Consider the following 21,658-nt stretch of genomic DNA (forward strand, 5'->3'; position numbering starts at 1 on the left):
TTAACACTCATCCGATGGCCGCTGAATGACTCTGACGGGGTTGAATCAAGGTGGATGAGGAAGATTAAAGAGGGTACATGCACTCGTGCACAAACGCACAAAGTATTCATTTAGCTGCAAATACAAATTCAGATATGGATGGCCACTTCGATTCTTCTCGATAAATGAAAGGATGTCATGACTTACTTAATTTCACTTTCTCTGATTCGGCTTTCGTCTAGATCCTCAATGAACTTCTCTCCCTTCATCCAGTAGATGAGAGGACTCACGTCCCCGCTGTAGCCGAAGAACGCTCGGCAGGTCAGGTTCACCGGGCTGCCTGTAAAAACACACATCACAACAGAAGTCCATATATACATATCATCTGTGCAAGCAGATTTCTCAAATGGAGCTGGGCCTGTGGACAGCTGTTTGATCTTGAGGAGCAGAAGCTGCTAATCTGCTAGACCATAGTCTGACATCGCTATAACCCTAAAACTGCCTCAACATTTCTCCAAATCTACCCAAGACGCACAAACACTCCAGGCCTGTAAGAGTTTGTAAATCTATATCGTTCCTCTGTAGATACTACACGCTTTAACATAAATACAGAGACTTTAAACCAGGGGTGGCGAACTCCTGGAGAGGTCAGCTTCAACCCTAATTAAAACTCACGTGCTTGTTGCTTTCTAGTAACCCTTCACACCTTGATTAGCTTGTTCAGGTGCGTTTGATAAGGGTTGAAGCAAAACTATGCAGGGCTGCGGCTCTCCAGGACCGACGTTCGCCACCCCTGCTCTAGACTGAAGTACATCAGTCTCACCCCGCCCTGAATGCTGGAGTTTCATCTCTGGGCCACTGGAGGTCACTGTGGCTCCATCTCTCACACAGGACAGATCAAAACGGCACAAATACGCCTTCAGCAGACATGTATTAGGGCAAGTTCTTCAGTGTTTTGTAGCGTGGCACACAGTCTAAACCATCTGATGCACAGTGATTCAGCAGGAACAGCACCGAGGCTGTTAACGGTCGGCCTGAACCCGACTGTGTTTCCAAACCTCCAAACACCATACACTCAAATTAAGGCTTCATGTCTTCATCTCTCTCTATATATTTATTTTAGAATTTAGTTGACACTGTATAATGAATGACTTGTATGTTTGACTGTGTTGTATGTTTGTCAGTAGGGCACAAAATTAAAATATCAACCCGTGATTTTATTTAATAAACAGCTTACAACTGAAAAGTGGACACTTCCAGAAAAATCTGCATAAAATTTTTCTTAAAAGCTTTTTTATCCTTGAACGAACTGCCAGTATTCCGAATTAAACTGCCATTTTTTTCCCAGATGTATCCTGAAATAGCCTGAAATGGCTCTCCTGTCCCGATCACGGTTAGCCAGACGTACCATCCTCAATGTGCTCAGAATCGTTCAGTTATTCATGAATGTAACAAACGTCTGTCATAGTGCACGCAGACGTGTTCTTGTATGAATTGGGAAATTGGAGCAAGAACGTCTTAGTTAATCGGGTCTCTATGGCGTGTTAATTGTGTTTGTCTGTGTTGGCTTCTATTCATTCACATCCAGCGGAGAGGATCATCCAGACAGCTGAAAGCTGCTCTGCTCATTAAAACGTTGTTGGGAGCGTTTGTGCCATCATAATGCCATAACTGACCTCCTGCATCCAAACCAATTTAGAGAGAAAAAGAAAGACGGAATGAATGAATGAATGAATGAATGAGCGAAAATGTCAGTACGAACAGTGATGTTCATCTGAGCAGGTACGTTACTAAGGACTAACCACCCACCTAACAGGGAACATTCTCACAACTTTGAACATTTTTTGGAAGTTATAGGAATTTTAGAACAAAACATTCCTAACGTAATGTGTAACTTCATATTTGATATATGTTCTCATTACGTTGAGAGAAAACATTCTTAGAACGTTATTTTCACTTGCTGGACATTCTCATAATCATAAGAGAAAACAGTGTTAGAAGAATAAAAATAAACATACAAATAATTATATATTTTGAGTGAAAATAAAGTTACAGAACATAGTAAGAAACTAATTTTAACCGTTTTAGAATATTAAAAATAAATGTTCAAATAATGTATTATTTCGGGTGAAAAAGTTAATGGAGCGTTGAAAGAAATGGTTTTGCAACCTATAAATAACGTTATAATCACAACACAAAAAAACGTAACATGTCAGCGTTCTAGAAACAATGTTCCCACAATGTTTTTATAACCTAAATTTGTTACCTAGAAATATTGGGGCAGCAATTTGACATTGATTGCGTGGGTAAAAAGTGGTTTGGGCAGGTGGGCAATTTTTGGGCTGGTTTGGGGTCAGTTTTCAAACATCTAAATTGCATAGAGTAACTGGTTAACAAACAACAGTGTGCATGTACTGAAGTCAATCAGTCATCATGACGTTACTAAATACACACGCCTCTGCAGAGTCGGCTGGTGCTGATGTTGACGTCACCCACCGCACTTTTAGCCAGTCTGGAGGGATCAGCAGACAGACGTCATAATTCATGAGTGATGAGTTTTTAGTGGGATAAGGGATCAGATTTTGAATGTATAACTGGATACATCTCGGGTATAATGGGTTAACTCTCAAAACGTGAATTACTTTGTGGAGGGAGATGACGCAAAGGCTCTAATATCATAAGGCTCGTTTGAGGTGAGCAAATTCTGCGCAGAATCGATCACCGGTGATCACCGCAAGATGCATGCCGGTTAGAAATGTGTCCGAGTTACGTCCGCCTTGCTCTGATGTCATGCTGACGTGTGCCAAAAACTCTCGTGACGGCGAGGCGGCTGTGTCGGATTAAGCAGTCGGGCGCAGTAGCTCTCCACCAACTGCCCTGACCAAAGCACGATGGGAAACGACTGGCTGACAACACAGCTTAAAGCTCATTGGTTCAGACAACCGTGATGTTGCCGTTCTTTTCTAAAATGTTTTATTTTTTAATCTAATATCATGTGATTATTTGTTTAAATTATGCATGAATATTCCCAAACACTATGCCAGTGTGATCTCTGCGTGAGATATGTGATTGTTGTCATATTTCTATAAAAATCTGAAATACACGTTTGTATTAAAGTAAAAATGGATGATAAATACGCCTTTCGTATGGAATTAAATAGCAAGCACTTTGAGTGTCTTGTTCATCATATTTATTTTCATATAAAAACAACAGAGCTGAAATTCTATCATGTTTATCAGCAACACAGCATGTGAGTGTGATAACGCGATATCCGCCTTTGATCTCATAGGAATCTGTTCTACTTCGAGAGGTCAGAACTGTCCGTCTTGACTGCACTTATTTCACTCCTCCCCTCACTGCAGCCCCTACTCTCACCTACATTTCAGGCGAGACGAGGCGCATCTCAAACGAGCCTATTGCAAATCTAATATCATTGAAATCAATCAAAATCGAAACTGAATATAGGACTATACCACTATATTTTAAAACTGTCTAGGGGTGCGTTTCCCAAAAGCATCGTTAGCCAACTATGGTCGCAAGTTCCGTCGTTACCAACATAGTTCCAAAGGTTCGGTGTTTCCTGAAACCATAGTTCAAACGAACGTTCGCAAACAATGTCACAAACTTACGTGGCTGGAACTACAGCTCTCGACCTGTGGTTAGAAGCGTAGGTCCTTGTTAGTAAGACATATAGGTTCAATAAATTATGCTCTTGGGCACAGTAAGCAAGCTAGCATGCAGTGCAATCTATATCTTATGCATTTTAATCGATGTATTTTTGCAAGTCCTCTGTAAGTGCCGTTTTTGAATAGTGCGCATGCGCATAAATGCCTAAGGGAACCCCGGAATATGGCGTAAGAGGGAACCCGCGATGAATCAAACATCAAATAGAGCAAAATGACAGGGAACAAAAAATAGTAAATTAGTCATCAGGTGCCATGTTCAATATAGCTGCATTTTAGAGATCTATAATCAGTTAAATAGCAGAAGTTATTACTCAGTGACTTCATTAACAACGGCTATACATTGTTGAACTATTGTGGTTCAAACGACGGAGAATCGATCATGTTCGGGAAACAGTCATGACTAGCTAGTTCGTTTCCACAACAATGCATCGTACTATGGAGGTTAATCAGCAAGTTATGTCGTTGTACGGGAAACGTACCCCAGACTGGTATCCTTGAAAGCTACTGGACTTGGTTAGTTCTGACTGGAAGTTATGTATTATGTTCTACAATATGTATGGTAAGTGCATTATTGTTCTTGTTATTTATTATTATTATTATTGTTATTTTTCAGATTATCGTGCAGTATATATCAATGAATGACAGTTTTGACTGTCATTGTGCTTGCTTGCGTGTGAAATACCTGCTACGCTGCTTATTCTGATCACTTATAATGGGCACTTTTTGCATTTAAATTGGCCTATTCTGACTGTTGACAATGAAAATAATGCATGTTTTTTTCTAGGATATCGGGAAATCCGTTGACTATCATTTTGACAGTGTTTGCCTTTTAGTCATATAATGTATTTGCCCTGATTTGATGCATTTTCCTGTGCAATTGATCTATTTTTATATTATCTTGCCATCATTATTTAGTTTTTTTTTTTAGCTTTTGTGCTGGAAATCGTCCATCCAATCTGCCAACACTGACAGAGACAAGAGGATTGTTGTTCAGCCTCCTGCTGGCCAAACAGAGTCAGTGCCTAAAAATTCCCACATTATCCTTTTTTCACCCTAAACAAGAAAAACAACAAAACCCTTGTCTGATCTCATAATTTACTGGACAGCTGTTAATATGACTTGCTGTGTTTCCTTATTCGTATGTCACTCTGAATAGCCAAAAAAATATGTTGTAGAAGGTGTATGTAAGTGCGGTCCCAAAACATTCTTCTCTTTCAGTCTCTCTCTCTGTCACTCTCTGTGTAGTTTGATAGGAACTTTTGTTCTGGCAGATGTGGAGTCACAGCAGCCAGTGAGTAAAGACTGAACGCTGACCTGAACCTGTGCGTTGGGCAAAAGCCATTACTGAGAATAACAGAGAGAGACAAAGCGTTATTAAAATCATAACAGAGTTTGTGAATTCACACACTGACTCGAATGTCCACAGCAGATCCCAGGTTTAATGCTATCTGCGACTTTCCTCCCCTTTCAGCCTGTTTCGATCAGAAATACACATCAACAGATAGATGAAAAGCTGCTCGTCAAGCTAATTCACTGGGACTTTTTTTTACAGAACTGACAGATGTGGCACATCCTTACACAGAAATATGTTACCACAACTCATATTTGTGATTTTTTCAATCACCTGCAGAGAAAGATGATATTAACCATAAACCATGAACCTGTATTACGCTCAAATCAAACGTACATTAATAGCAATGCTGTGCAGATGTGTGACGTGCACACTATGGATTGATAAACATTGTCATCAAGAGAAGCGTTTCATTTCAAATGGAATTCCTGCAGTCTGAAGTCATATATTCCACTAGCTACTGTACAACTTTTACATATTATTATTATTTACACAGACGATCACACTCGTTAGGATTAAATCCAGCGGGGAGCAGATTCAAGGGACGAGTCTGGTTAACATGGATGTCATTTAAAACATGAAGATAAACATATTTTTATTACCAAAGTTAGTTAGTTAAAGCATTTCAAAACTAAAGACCACTAATCTAGAGTCAGCTTCTCTATTCTCATCAGGAAAGGTGGTGTAGATTTGGCATCTGGAAATGGTTATGGCCAACAATTACTCGCAGGGTTTTCCCAGAGCAGGAATATCTATGGCCAGGGGAAGGCTGAGCGTCCAGCCTTGGACTAACCCTCGCATCACGATCACCACGCTGGGTCCTGCTGAACTGGGTTCACCGACACCGCTCGCAACGATAAAAGATTGGCTTTTGTTTCTTTAGTCGCGCGCAGGTGTGGTTGTGTCAGGTTGCACGCGTGTTCCTGTGATGGTTCTAGAACGATTTAATTCCACTAACGACCATCCCCGGTTTAGTGGCCGTTCACTTTATTGCTCTACTTTATGTCTGTCCCAGGCAGGAGTTTAGAATTCAGATTGTACTTCCTAAAAAATAGCTTGTCTTCAAACTGTGGGCACTTAGGCCTCTCTCAATCCATTTAATTAAAACAATACTATAAATTACAAGCAATTCTATCAGGGGGAAGGTAAACCGAGAGGAAGCTAAATTATGACCTTGTGGTGCAGGAGCATTTTCAGCCGTGCCACATAAATCCCTGACAGGAAGTGCTGACATGTCAATCACCGGGCTTTTTCCTCCCAGAGTGCCACGCGCAGACGGAGTATCATGAACAAGCGGCGCTTTCACGGCAGAGAGGATTCGAGATCAGGTAATGACTTGCGTGCAGCTAAAACCCGGTTTGTTTGACTCCGACAGGTAAAGGGTGAGGTCACATTAGTCCTTCAACCTGCTGAACCTTTCATCACTCATTTCTCTCCTCTTTTTCTTCTTCTCTCTGTTTCCTTTCTTATTCTGCATGTCCCGCTCACACTTTCTGTCTCTCTCAGCTTCAAAGATCTCGGCAGAATCGTCTCCGAGTCCCTGGAGCTGCAGATTCAAGCGTGTTTGACAGGAGTAACTTCACTGTAGACTGGACTAATCGCTTCTGATGAGCACAAAGTGGGAGGAGATGTTTGTGCTTTAGTGCAGTGTGTGTATATGTGCAGCTGCCTGACCTCTGTACAAACACAAGCAGCACTGCTATGTTTGTGCTCAATGGAGTCGCTCTGCTAACGGTGACAATACACACTGAGCCTACACCTAAAGTAGTATCCGGGTACACACACTCAAGCACAAAAACACTCACTCACTCACACTCGCTGCTGCGAAAGCCTGGACGAGACACTCAAACTTAGTACAGCAGCTGTAGGTAAGTCACGATCTTCATCTCTGGTTGGTGACGGCTGAAATCTCTCACTCTATAAGACCGTTACATCCTTCAGCTGTGTGTGTGCGTGAAAGAGAGAGAATATATATCAGTGTGCAAAAGTCAAAAGTGCAATTGCACATTAGATTCTTCGCACAAACATTTGGTCTAAAATGGCTATTTCTATCTTGGCTTTAGTGTGCTACAGTGAGTTCCAAACATTCCTTTTGCAAATCTATATGCGGTACATAATATATGCCAAATTGTCCAGGACTGAGCAGAAAACAGCAGTCCTGAACACCTGAGCGGATCTGAATGCTGGAGAACACCGAACCTTCACACAAAGGTTTCCTAGGCAACCCCGCTCAGGTTGAGTCGAGAGGAAGAACAATAGAAGCGGCTCGGCTTCTTACACATAAAAGGATTAATTATTACCCGCCGTCCCCCAAGAACAGAAACAGAAGGAGCGAGAGCAGTGCCGGGCACAAGGAGGGCCCGGAATAAACGCTCCTGCCACGACGGCTTATTAGGATTCCAAACATGACTGACAAATAAAAACTCCTCCCAAACGTTGGCATAAATCATGCTAATCGACAATCAGACGAATTGTCCTGCGATCACAGGCGCATGTAGGTGCGAGCGCGCTCCCTGTGTTAGCGACGAGGCTGTCGCTGCTGTCGTCTTTAGCTGGTAATTGCTCTATTCTGCGGTCCGTGTGGAGCACCAGCAGAGAGACTGGAGAGGAGAAGCGCACACAGATGGATATTAATATCTGTCTCACTGCAGCATCACACCGCTGTCCTCAGCACAGCGTGGATTTCTTCTGTAGAGACAGAAGCCCGTTTAAAGCAGTGTTGGAGAAAGTTACTTTTAAAAGTGAGGCATCACAATATTGCAATACTCCCAGAAAAAGTAACTTACTGCGTTGATTACTTTTTATGGAAAGTAATGCATTACATTACTTTTGATTTACTTTTTCCCATCTGGGCTGGGCTTGCTTGTTTGTTTTTAATATAAAAAAAGTTCTATTTGTGGCAAATGTGAAAGCTCTGTCACACCAAAAGTGAAATAAATAAACAGAATAAGGCATTCTGGATTGCATGAAGAATAGGACACAGAAGAAGAAAGTTTCACAAAACAAAAAAAAACCCCATACATATACATATACATATATATATATATACATATATATATATATATATATATATATATATATATATATACATATGCATGTATGTATTTGTATGGTTGAATTGGATCATCGAAAGTCAACAGCAAAGACATTAGTTAATAAATTGGGATTAAATACATAAAGTATATTTCTGTTATTTATCACAATTTAATTATTGCTAGTTTGTATCAAATGAGTCTGAGTTTGCATTTCACTGTTTTGATTCATTTTGAGGAATACTGAAACTGTTTTTTATGTGAGTGAGATATGCATGTTGACATTTGTGACCCTGGAGCACAAAACCAAAAGTCGCTGGGGTATATTTGTAGCAATAGCCAAAAATACATTGTATGGGTCAAAATTATTTCTTTTATGACAAAAATCATTAGGATATTAAGTAAAGATCATGTTCCATGAAGATATTTAGTAAAATTCCAACTGTAAATATATTAAAACTTAATTTTTGATTACTAATATGCATTGCTAAGAACTTCATCTGGACAACTTTAAAGGTGATTTTCTCAATATTTTGATTTTTTTTGCACCCTCAGATTCCATATATTCAAATAGTTGTATCTCGGCCAAATCAATTAAAAGCTTATTTATTCAGCTTTCAGATGTTGTGTAAATCTCAATTTCGAAAAATTGACCCTTATGACTGGTTTTGTGGTCCAGGGTCACATTTAGGGCCTGTCCACAGACCAGTATGTGGCACTGTAATTCTGCGACAGATATACTCTAAAAACAGAGAAGACGACTTGGGGCATGCAAGACATATGCAATGGTAATTCAAAGTGCTTTACATAAAATAAATTAAAATAATCATAAAAAAAAAAAAAAAACATCACAACAATAAAAACAAGGAATTTGAAAACTTTTTAAATGATTTAAAATATAATTTAAAATGAATTAAAAGATAATAGTAGAACAATTATTACACTTACTTAAAATAATATAAAAGAAAAAAAAGGAAAAAAGAAAAATAAAACTAACCAATGTAGTAAGTCACTTTTTCTGGGAGTATGCGCATAAACCTTGTGTGCTGTACACAAACCCAACACAACAATAAAACAAATCCACTCTGCTCTTTCTGCCAAGAGAAAGAAGAATCTATTTATTTTTTCTAAACGATTCTGGCTTCAAATACAAACTTTCCTATTTCTTGTGTTTCACCAGCTCTGTAGTATTTCCGTCAATACAGTTCTTTTCCATTCTGATATTTCTGAATATAAGGAATAAAGAATTAGATGATGTCTTAAACGTTATATGTATGATGGGTAAAAACCATATCAACAAAGCTAGATAACTTAAATTTAAACCTAGCTGCAAAATTTTAGCTTCTGATCTACATTTATTGTTGTCATCACTTCAGAAGGTCTCCTCCAATAAAAAAGCTCTAAAGACATTTGTATTATAGAACAGCTAAGTAAATTGTATTTTTTCATTTTTTAAATGTTCTTTCTCTACTTTTGTTCTCCTCTGTATTCCCCCATATGTTCTATGTTCTGTGTTAATTGTTTCTTTTGTATTGAATTACATAAATAAAAAAAAATCAAACAAACAAGAAGACAAACATGGAACGATACATTTATAACACTATTTAAAAATCTGTGTTAAGGTTAGTTAATAAAAATACTAGGGCTGCCCTCGACTAAAGATTTTTCTGGTCGACTAGTACTCCTTCGTTTTAAGCATTAGTCCACTATTAGTCGCATGTTTATTAATAAACCATGTAAATCATAATAATTAGCCTTTAATTGCCTACATACCCTAATCAGCGCTCAAGTGCACGCAAAAAAAAGCTACAGCACACCGGCAGACATAATTATTATGAATGTGTCAGGGAAAACAGCAAGATTGCATTAACGTTTTAATAATTTGCTAAAAAATATAGTGCTTCCTTTGTTTTTGGTTTAAGAGATGAAGTCGTTACACATACATAATCGGAGAATATTTGTTTTCTATTTGAACTGGTTGATTTAGACTTTAGACGTTTCACTCTCAGTTCAGGGAGACAGAGACGGCAGAAAGCGCATCCTGTTTGCTTTAATTATTTTACAAAAGTGCAACGTTTCAGTAAGCGCGCTACTGTTCAGCTTCCACACTCCGCACACACACTTTAATAGCGTACATTTTTCGAGGTTATCATTACATTGAGCTGCCATGTAAAGTTGCTACGACATACATCTTTCAGATGAAAAGCCATATTTGAGGTTGATCAATGGTAGGTGAGCGTTTGGATGTCCTGCCCGATGTACTATATTACCATTAACGATCTGCGTGACTTCGCCACTTCCTGTGGATTTTTTTGTGACTAAGCGAATAATAAAATTTTGGTCGACCAAGCCTCTTCTCGTTGACTAACGGTTAGTCGACTGTTAGGGGGCAGCCCTAAAAAATACAGCCGTTCATTGTTCATGTTGTTGTTGCGGTGTCTGACTAGGGGCAGAGATGGCAAAAGTACACACATCCTTCACTCAAGTAAAAGTACAGATACTCATGTTTAAAAATACTCTGGTAAAAGTAGAAGTATTGACTACACTTTTTTACTTAAGTTAAAGTAAAGTATGGGCTCAGACATGTACTAAAAAGTACTCATTACTACTGCCTGTTTTTGTGTCACGTTGGTAACTAGACCTCACATCATATTGACACATTAATACAAAATAACTTACATTTAAAATTTGTTTGCTAATGAATGTATCAAGGCTAAACAACCAGCATGTAGAACAGGGCCGGACTGGGACAAAATTCAGGCCAGGAAATCTCACACTCATCCAGGCCGTCCCATACACCCACAACAACTACTGAAACCATGGACAACCCTATTTTTTTGTATGGCCATCACATTTAAATATAAATGTATAAAAACGTAGGCTGGGGCCGTGCAAAATAAGAAAAAGGCACAACTTGAACTTCCATTTTCCTTTTCAGTCTCTTTATTTTCCATGATATCTCTCTGCCTCTCACTTTGTGTGTGTTTCCTTTTTTCACAAATTTTCTTGCACCTGTCACTTTTCCCGTCAGCCATTTACTGTCTCCACCTTGTTGCAAAACAACCACCTCATTATATTCTATTTGCAGTAACAATTTTATTTAGGTTCAATTTAAAGTATCACATTATGACCAGGTGTTGTTGTTTTATCTTAAAATGGCTTAAATACTTAATTACTACTGTAACTTTACAGTACATGATAATGATGTCCTTTAGCATAGAGTATTTTGAGTGATGATAGTCATTTAGTTTAGTTTCGTGTATAGCTGTAGTTTTGTCTTTGTTTACTTAGTTGAGCATTAAAAACTGCTAGCAAGTCGTAGCAGCCTGTTTACAGATGAAACTGAAGTCCTGAACAGGTCAGTTTTGCCTCTATTCTCCGCTCGGGAACTTCCACTCCATTCTCGAGTCAGTTGCAATGATTACTCTGATAGAAACCGTTTGGCGGAGACGCCGAGCGCGCGCGAGCCGAATCGCGTTGCCAGTCAAGACTAACAGATCCATGATTTATTGGAGATTGGTTATCGAATGGCGATCCACCAAATGCTGATTAAAGCTAAAAGCAACGAGCCTGGTTTGAAAATGTAGAAAGTACAGATGTTTGTGTAAAAATGTAAGGAGAAAAAGTAAAAAGTAGTCAGAAAAATAAACAGCGAAGTAATGACATCATGTTCACACAGCGCACACAACGCCTTCTCTCAACAAGGAGACAGCAGAGCTGTCAGTCAATACGTGGGAAAACAAAACAACTGGATTTACATATTTGGAAAAGTAACTCAGATATTTTCTCATAAATGAAAAAAAAATGATTTCAATTAAAAGAGGGAAAATGTGTCTTTGTGTTTTTTTATGGCTGATTTCTAAGTCTTGACCTGTCCCCTGCAGAACTACACGCACTATTCCACAGTGCCACGCGTGTGTTTGAGGTCAGGAAACACCTGCGTCCCTGGATAATGACGCTTGTTGCTCCGAAATGTGTCACGGCAGTAATTTGGTCGAGCGAATCCACAGCAGCTGTGAGCAGCAGAGATCAGACAAAACAAACGAATCTGCTCGTCTGCACCTCAAGAGAGTCTCTGTAGTAACGGATCTGCTGCAAACACACTTGACAAAACCTCACCAAGCGAACACCAACGTGAAGACGTTTCTGTCTGACCGTTTTGAAATGAAGGCAGTTTTTTATGCTGTACAGAACACCTACCATCATCCACACTGAACCCTAATTTTCTCCGCTTTTGCTAATGTCTTTCTTCTACAGATATATTTGCTAAAAGAGCTTAAACTCCGTTCCTCAGTGGTGGGTAATACTGGACCTGTGGATGTTCTGTATGTCTCCCCTGAATCAGCTCGCTCACTAACGGATTCATGAACTGGTTGTGTCAGATAAACTCAACACTAACCCTGGACATACAGCACTGTGTTGTGGATCTGGATTAACAACCACTGCATATGTGTGTTGTGTAACTCTAGTGACCTACTGAAAGCTTGTTAGATTTGATCAAGTTGAGTTTTATTATTAGGAAAACAGGCCTGTGCATGCTGTAAACAACTGGTCTTCACCTTCAGTACAGCCTATTTACTCACACACACAAATACACCCCGGCCAAACACAAATATAAATGAAAAAAAAAGTCCTTACGACTAAGTCCTTCAAAATTGAGACTCGTTGTTCACAAGCATGGTGATCAACTGCTCTTCCAGGAGACACATGAACTCAGATTTTACCCCCATTAGAGACCTCAAGACTTTAAAACCTTCAAGTTTATAAATGACCAGCTTCTTAGAACACATTTCTAGCTGTCTTTGTCAAGGAATATGTAGCTTTGGAGCCGTCGAAAATACTGCGGCAAATCTGCAGCTGCAGTAACGACGTAGTTACACTGACGACAAAAAGCTCATGCTTTCTGTGTCAAACAGGCGTCAGGGAGATTTGAACTGTAGAATGAACGAACAAGCACCTAAATCGGTTCAGTTCAGTTCGGTTCCCTACAAAGTTATAAGTGGTCTGCTGTGGTTTTTATTAACTGCACATTTTGAGAACATTCTGTGAAAACACAGTGTCATTATCTGAAGCAGGTGGACAGCCCTGATCAACCAGCATCTTTTAATAGCGACCTCGAGGATCAGATCATGAGACACACTCAGTGGAGCAGCGAACACAAAGCTCTTAAACTACAAGCTGTTTAACGGCTTGAATGCCGTCCACAGTTACAGCCCAGCGTTTTAGGGAAGCAATGGGCCATAATGGTTGCGTCTGTAACAAGCAGTAACTCGCTGACACTTCAAGGAGCCTGAAGAAGCGCTGCCGTGTAATACATGAGCCGACAGGGAAAGGCTTCTATTCGAGACTAAATCACCTTAGCGCAACAGAAACTCACAAGGAACCTTTACGTTTCTGAAAATTGCCACCTCCTGCGCATGAGGTTAAAGGATATTTCCTGAAATCAGCCGGACAAAATGACGCTCCGCAGCTATTATTTGAGTAATTACAACGCATTTTAAACAAACATTCTCCATTTGCTCTTTATTTGTGGAAGGGATTTAAATGTAAATGCATGATAGAGAAAGTCTATCCAGTAAGTCGAGGAAAAATTAAAGATAACAATAACAATTATATGAAGTGCAAATCTCTTTTGTGCAGTTAAACTATTAGACAAACAAATGTTGCCTCTCATCTGTCTCCATCGGTCCATTAGAGCACAATTTCCCTGAGTAATATTGCGTAATACGGTTTCCTCTCCCTAATCCTGCACGCTCGTTCTTCTTTAACGGAGGTATCAGAACTTTAAATGAGTTCCTAACACCCCCCCATCCTCTCTCAAGCTTGACATCTCCTCAGCACTTCCCCAATAAACGCCCTCTCCATCTTATCTCCAACAGACCATGCCTGCGCCATCACAAGCAGGAGGGCCGCCGCTCCACAGCCCTAATCGCAGCGCTAATGCTGATTACAGCCGCGGCCGCCGTCGAGAGTCTTATCGCTGCTGCAGGGACACGCTAACGGGCCGGAGGACGAGCCGTTCTCTCCATTGGCGGGGTCTTGGCCCTGTTTATTTGCTCTCCTCTCCTCCCTCGATTCCCATCCTTCTCCCTCACTGCAGCGGCCAAAAACATAGTGAGGTGTGATTGTGAGCACAGTCTGAGTCACTCCTGACTGAGAAACAATAAGAACAGGTTATTTAAACTGCACTCATTTAGGATGTGCTTCTGATCAGCTAAGTCAAAGCAAAGTAGTAATAAAGAAAAGCAAATTAATTAAGCGATGTGGAGAGATGCGGGAGAGCGAGTGAGAAATGCGGTCCACACATGATCTTCGGGGGTCAAGAAGGGCCTTGTTTGATCTGGACTGTAGAAACATGAGGAAACAACTAAGACAAGTGTCAAATGAAAAATACAAACACTTCAAACAAAGAGGAAACGACACCTATAAAAACAAAATCCATTTCATAAAAAGAGTCAATTATTTTTGAAGTGGTGAAATAAAAATGATACATAACTGAAGTTTAAAATGCACTGCATAAACAGAAGCTGATGAATAATAAAGAATCTCAAAACCCTATAACCAACTTTACACTGCATTTTGCATCCATGAAGTCAGCCTATACTCACATATTACCAACGCAATTTACCGCACAACACTTACTGTTCATACACAACAGACTACAAAAAATAAACTCTCATTAAGCAGATGACAAAACCACCACAGTAAAAACTGAAAGAGAAAATTTACATAAGTTTTGGTGACTTCCAAAATGCATTTGATTTAATCTGCCATGGTGAATTATTTCTTAAATTAGCTCATAGCAGCACAGGGAAAAAAAAAGTTTATGACTTGGTCAAATAGTACAAAACACTTCATCCTTATTGGCAACAAACACCAAAAGCTTCTTTCAGGGATGTGAAGTGAAACAGTGATGCTACTAAAGTCCCACTTTTTTAATTTCGATGAAGCAAAAATGTTGTGTCTGTTCTTACTCCACTTATCAAGTGTCTTCAGAAAATCTGTGTTTTGATTTTCTTTCTTTTTTCTTTTTTTTTTAAGAAAATCCTTTTCTTTTCTTTTTCTTTACTGGTCAGGTGCTGCTGTAATCCATCCAAATTCAGCAGTCCAGTCATTAGTTCACAATTGGAAACAAAACTATTGAACAATCCCCCAACATACACATTCAGGTCCAATAATCCAAACACAGGGAACCTGCCTCAACTCAAGAGACAAAACAAAACACAGAAAACCCCTATTAGAACCTTGCTGAAAATACTGAAATCAGTAACTAAACCCATTGCATCACATGGCCATGAGGTGTGAGGTCCACAAACACAACCAAAACGGCAAAATGGGACAAGCGTCCGACTGAAATCTGACATGCAGCTTCTGTAAAAGCAGAGAACACCAGCAAACTCTGTATGCACAGCTGAAGCAGCCTCTATTATTAAACATTCAAAATCTACGACAGACACATATCCAAATAAGTGACCCCACTAAACTGAAAAAAAGAAAACAGGCTGATTAGTGTACGGAGCTCACCAAATTTCAAAAGAACCTATTTACCTAGCTAACCATATTAACCAACCCAAAATAAGAAAAAAACTGCCAAAACAGAGAGAGCGCTGAGCCTTACTGTAGCTGCATTTCCTCTCAATGCACAAAAGAACACAAGAACAATGTTACACATTTTTTTACACCAGGATTACAGTAATAAAGATAAACCGCCTCTTACTGGGAGAGAACCAGAAACAACAACCCGAGGAACAACCAATAAGCTCAACGTTCCACCTGACCTTTCGTTCATTCAATATCTATATTTCATATCTTTTTTAACACGTTTCATTTTCCTTTCATTACTGACAGTTGAGAGAACGAGAGCGTGTTGTTGCTCCGGGGTAATCGCCTATCGACCAGAGCAGCTTCTTCACGGAGACGTCCTGCAGGGGTTAAAGATGCTTCTGTCTCTTTAACGCATCTACATGATTTGCAGAAGTTCAATAGTGCAGTAACACAGGAGAAGGAAATCCCAGCAGACAGATGACATTCAAGTTCCCCACAGCCCAAGGGTTATTACCCATCCTTTAATAAATTATCATTCTGTCTGGCTTCACGTGACGCCGTAGCCGCTGACCGCTGACGGGGCGGCCGTGCAAAAGAGCAGCGTGTTGGTGAAACGCTCAGCGCTGGCAGTGAAATCTTTCACACAAAACCAAATCCAATTCTAATGAGCCTACGGGGGCACGACAGGTCCAAAACTCCCGTTTGACTTCGCACAAAGCTTTTCCTACAAGCGAGTAATTGGCCGCTGATAGGGACCGTCTCTCCCTCCGGTGACACCTCGACATCCTGTTTGCTAAGTAACGCCGCTTCCTGGAATCGGCCTGTCACTCGCCAGCCGTAGTGCTTGCGTCAGCACAAAACGACTGACGTCTCGAAAATGTGCCCAACTTCAGGCACGAAAGGGGCTTCGTGTGAGGAGAGAGAAACTCATTTCACTGCTGATCTGCAGCACTAGCAGAAAAAAGGACAGAAAGAGGGAGAGGGGGACGGCGCTGCTCCGCGTGCCAGCTTTAAGCATATTTAAATCTAGATTCTTCAGCAAATCCAATACCTGCCACATTAAAATAAAGTGCCTTTCTCCAGAGCTCAGCTTTCCATCGGGGAAAAACTCTCCAACACAAAGAGAAGCGATGCTTTATATCACAGGACAATCAAACGCCTGCTGGAAACGCCATTAGTTTTCCCACTTTCTCACATGCACACACAAACACTTTGTTCATCCGTTCAAAAGTAAAATGAGATCTGCCTCACAAATTATTTTACACTGTCAGTGATTTTATAAGCTCAAAAGAAATCCAACTGTTGCCATGTGCTAATGTTCCACTGAACGTGTCTAAAAATGACTGTGGCTGCTGTGAAAACTCTGCCAGCTCCACGTCACCGGAGGGCAGTGTCGCCACGAGGAAAGCACACACACACAGGCACACACAATCACAAACACACACATATGCGTTGCGTATGTGACGCGAGCTCCGTGTGTGATAATGCCGTGAATGCTCTGTCATCACAACAGAAGTGACTTGCTGATGGCTCCAGGTCCATAAAGGACTTAAAATGGGAGTGAGTTTGTGAGTGAGAGTGTGTGTGTGTGTTTTACTGAGGTCATCCTCCTCAATATGCACTTCTTTGCTCGATAAATAAAACACCTCTTGAACAGTCTGCTAAATAAGAACAGAAAATTGTCATTTCATCTTTCTGCTCCATAAAGATGTCTCTAACACATAATGAGACAGTGCTGAAAAATGACTTTATCTAAGAACGCTCTGCCATCATCCCACCAGAGAAAGTGTTTCTGAATCTAAATTCATTTGAGTTCAGCATTTATTACATTTCAAAAGGGACACTATCAAACAGTTGTCAAATCGTACAGATGTCAGGAGCTGAATTAAATGTCAGTAGAGTCAGTTCAATCTTTTTTTTAATGTTCGTTATATCTGTGTAATTGCTGCAATGAAAAGACGCTGACTTGAGTTTGTCACAGAACCACAGTGGAAGCGGCTAGAAACTGGATGCTACAACATGGAACTAAACACACACCGGCAAGAAAAGAAATCTGACTTGAGATAGATGCACGACGTTTGTCTGATACTTCCCAACGACCCTGCAGCGCTGAAGCCTCACGTGAGATCCTCTGTCCTGAATGCTGACGATTCTGTGGAAAATAATGCTAGACCATCAGTTCGATTTTCAGAAGATCTGCAGGAAAATCTGAATGAATTGTAGAGCGTTCCGGAGGATAGCGTCTACCAAATGCATGAACATAAATGTATAGTTACTAAAGCTAACACTTTCCTAACAGTGCTAGAAATGTCTGAGAAAAGGCAAAAAGAGATTTAATCAAATCACTGATTGTTCAGTCATTTGGTTGCAGTTAAAAAAAAATATCTTGGTATAATCTGTAAACGAGACAGTGACGAACACAGAGCCGTCGTTTGTTTTAATTACATGTTGCAAATGAGGTGAGCGATATACACAGATGTGGCGGCTAAGAAGCAATTTACATGCTAGCGCTGTGGGCAAAAATTACCAACGGAAAGAAAAATAAAGAACGAGCGAGGGAAGTTGTCACAAACAGATAAACTAGTGATTAGTCACTGAACTGGCAACCAAAGACAGATGATGACTGAAATTACAGAGAAAGCGTTTTGTTTCTTTCAGCCAGTGACAGACAGCCACGTGACGAACGTTTGTGTGCAGAAGGTTTTTCTACAGTAATTAGCGCCAGGAGAGTAAAGATGCATTGACTCATCGTGATGATCGTAAGGAAAAGAATCGTAACTAGTCCAGTAGTGCAGGTCACCAGCAGACTGCAGCGATCGCTTTACCTCCAGCGGCGCGGTGGAGAGACGCCTGCCGCCCGCGTGTGGGAGGAGAACAGCAGGAGAGCTGAGGGAACGCGGGCCGCGGTGTCATCTGAGGAATACTAATGAGTAAAGCTCATTCAGAGCAAAACAAGGTCCAATACGGCTGCTCCATTTGATAAGAGCATGTGTTAGAACATACGGTATGACAGAACAACCCAGCACACAGCCTGACGGCCCGACTGATGCTCCATTAAACCTTCTAAAAAACAGCCCGACTTCCGCAGCCCTATACGCAGATCCGGTCCCGTTAACACTAGGACCACGTCACAATCCAGTCATTTAACAGACGCTTTTATCCAAAGTGTGTTACTGTCACTTCTCAGACGACTGAAGCCAGAGACCAAGCCATGATGGGGGAGCTAAACCTGGCTGAACCAAATGTGCCCTGACACACCTGTTTAACGTTTAACCTTTGACAGAGTCGCTAAATCTGCTGCAACCTACCAGAATCAGTCAAGGTAAATACTTTCCCTACGAACAACTAAAAGTTCCTGTAAAAGCCAAAATAAAAATTCAGTTAAACTAAAAATTATGACAGAAATATACTACTATTGTATAATAAAATATAATTCTCAAAGTAATAATAACAATAGTAATAAAATGTTATTTAACACTTTCTCCAAAAAAGTGGAACTGTTCAATTTTCATTAGATTACATTTTAAAAGATTAATTCAATTGTTAAAAATGTTATGAATTTATTTGATCACCGCTGTCACGAATCTGGCCGGGGACCTTCGGTCCGCTCACCACCAGATGTCGCCCTCTCATTCCATTGACATTTACATTATACAGACTGTTGCACCACTCCCCGGACTACGTTTCCCATCATCCATTGCGCTGATCACATGCCTCCAATCAGACACTCTGTATAAGCCTCGGACCTTGCATATAGCACTCTCCTAGTGTTAGCAATCTTTACTGAGCCATTCCCTAGTTTCCTGTGTTTTTGTCTAGTTTTCTGAGTTTTGTATTCTCGCCTGGTTATCTTGTTTAGTCTGTTTCCCTGCCTGCCCTGTGGATCTCTCATGTGTACCGGATTACCCTTTTGTCTAGCCCCCTGGATTACGTTCGCCGTTAATCGACCCTCGCCTGTTTCACGGAGTAACTCTTATGTCTTGCCTATGCTGTACCTGCCTGCCACTGTTCGACTCCAAGCCTGCATATGACCATGACTTTGCCTTTGTTATTTAATAAAAGTTGCATTTGGATCCACCCGCTTCCCGCATCCGTAACGACCGCCATTTTGCCAATAATTTTTGTATTCAATCATAAAACACAGAATCCATATAAAGCAAAGGTTAAAACAAACACTGATTTTCTGGAAAAAAGTAATAATGTAGGGCACAATTATTTTTCAAATTTTAAAGGAAAGGACATGATGTGTGGCCAAGTGACTCGGAATACTCGGAATTTGTGCTCTGCATTTCATCCATCCAACCACAAACACAGCAGTGAGTAGTGAACACACATACACACACACACACATTTGTTTTTGTGAACTGTGGGGACTTTCCATAGACTTTTCTAAAGTCAATATTGTCTATCCCCTAACCCAACCCTAACCCTAAACCTACCCCTTACAGGAAACATGTTTGCATTGTTACATTTTCAGATAAACATAATTTACTATTTTTAATCATTTTTTACATTACATGTCATTGACATACCATGTTTTTTGGTAAAATTTCAGGTTTTACTCTCCTTGTGGGGACATTTGGTCAATTCCTGCCGGTACCGGGACTCGAGCCTGTGCCCTTTGGGTTACTAGTCCGACATTAGGCCACGACTGCCCTAGTAAATTGTTAAAGTTGTATTCATTCGACAAATCCTTTATGATTTTCAGCAAAATTAATAAGGAAAACACCGAATTTAGGGGGAAAAAAATCAAGCATACTTGAAAGGGCCCTATGAATGCGAGACACGAGTGACACACCGGCTCCTCATCACACAAGAGCAAAGAGACTGAAGACAATAAGTTTTACAGCGTTTCGCTTCAGCTGATGTCACAGAAGGTCATATTTTCCTCCTATTAGAGAGGTGGCCGTGGTGTGCCAGAGTAACTGATGGTTGACAAAGGTGCATGAAGAGAAGCCTTGATCTTCCAAAGCATCATTAAATAAGACCTTGTTCACGGTGCTTCTGTAATAAAGCACTGTTGCCTCACTCGGGCGTGAAGCGGCGCAGGCAGCTTTATTTGGCACATGCACACATTAAATATTTGTATCAGTCTCATGGAAATGATCAGAAGGTTTACTCTATACCAGAATCCACACTTTAGAGCCTTTGCTTTGATAAAATAAATCAGAAGCCGTTTTCTTGTTCTTGCGGTATTGTGTCCTCTGCTTTGTGCCGCTAGACCATCGGCTGCATCGGTCCACCGTTCCACAGCTGCGGTTCTGAAAAACTGTTTAATTTTAAACTTCTAACAGTGCTAATGAGCTGCGCACAGAATTTTGCTTTCGGAAGTCGAGTTGGAGATAAAAGCAGCAGGAGGAAGTAGGTCAACGCTGCGCTCTCTCCCAAAACAGCAGAAATCCACTTACAGCAGAACTCTCAAACGCCACGACAGCTCCAGCTCCAGCTCTGGGGCCGAGAGCCAAAAGCTGCTGCAAAAAAACCCTCAGAATATTTAAAAACTTCAGAAAACTGCCAGAAATGTGCCGTTTCTCACAGTCCCACCGCTACCGCCGTCACGTTAGCCTGTCGTAGCAAAACACGATGTTGGCCAGCAGCTCAGCCACATCCGTAAACACATAATGCAATTAAGACAGTCTGATAAATATTTCTGAGCAAGTATAATGAATGCTCATCCTCTCGACCAACAGCGAATCAAACAAACAAACAAAAAAAACATGAAAAAAGACTTGGCAATATCCATTTTATTTGCACTTTTATTTTATTATAACACTTCATTCTGTCTGATTCGTGCAACAATAACGTGCTGTCGCAGCTGTCAGTCCTCTACATCAGCCTACAACATTTGCATACCCACACGTTACGTAGAGATGTGGGCCGTTCCTACAGAGAAAGTGATCAGACTTCCTGCGAAACCTGCGGACGGACACAAACCGAACTGATCTCATTGCTCACCAGGGCACCTGAAGTGAAAGGACGCATGTGAAACGTTTTCTCAGTGTGGATGTGACACACACATTTACTCATTCAGCAGGTGCTTTTATTAAAAGACACTTACATGAGGA

The 21,658-nt window shown here is 40.6% G+C and overlaps 1 protein-coding gene across 8 annotated transcripts in view; it reads right to left on the reverse strand.

The window, feature by feature from the left end:
- il1rapl1b (interleukin 1 receptor accessory protein-like 1b) overlaps window positions 1–21,658 on the reverse strand; it is a 133,792-nt gene that overhangs the window by 15,561 nt on the left and 96,573 nt on the right. For all 8 annotated transcript variants that reach the window (XM_051123458.1, XM_051123456.1, XM_051123460.1 and 5 more), the window contains one exon: window positions 187–319. In XM_051123458.1, coding sequence (XP_050979415.1) covers window positions 187–319 — 133 coding nt within the window. The remainder of the gene's footprint in view (window positions 1–186; window positions 320–21,658) is intronic.

The sequence above is a fragment of the Labeo rohita genome, chromosome 11, assembly GCF_022985175.1.
Source record: "Labeo rohita strain BAU-BD-2019 chromosome 11, IGBB_LRoh.1.0, whole genome shotgun sequence".
Lineage (NCBI taxonomy): Eukaryota > Metazoa > Chordata > Actinopteri > Cypriniformes > Cyprinidae > Labeo > Labeo rohita.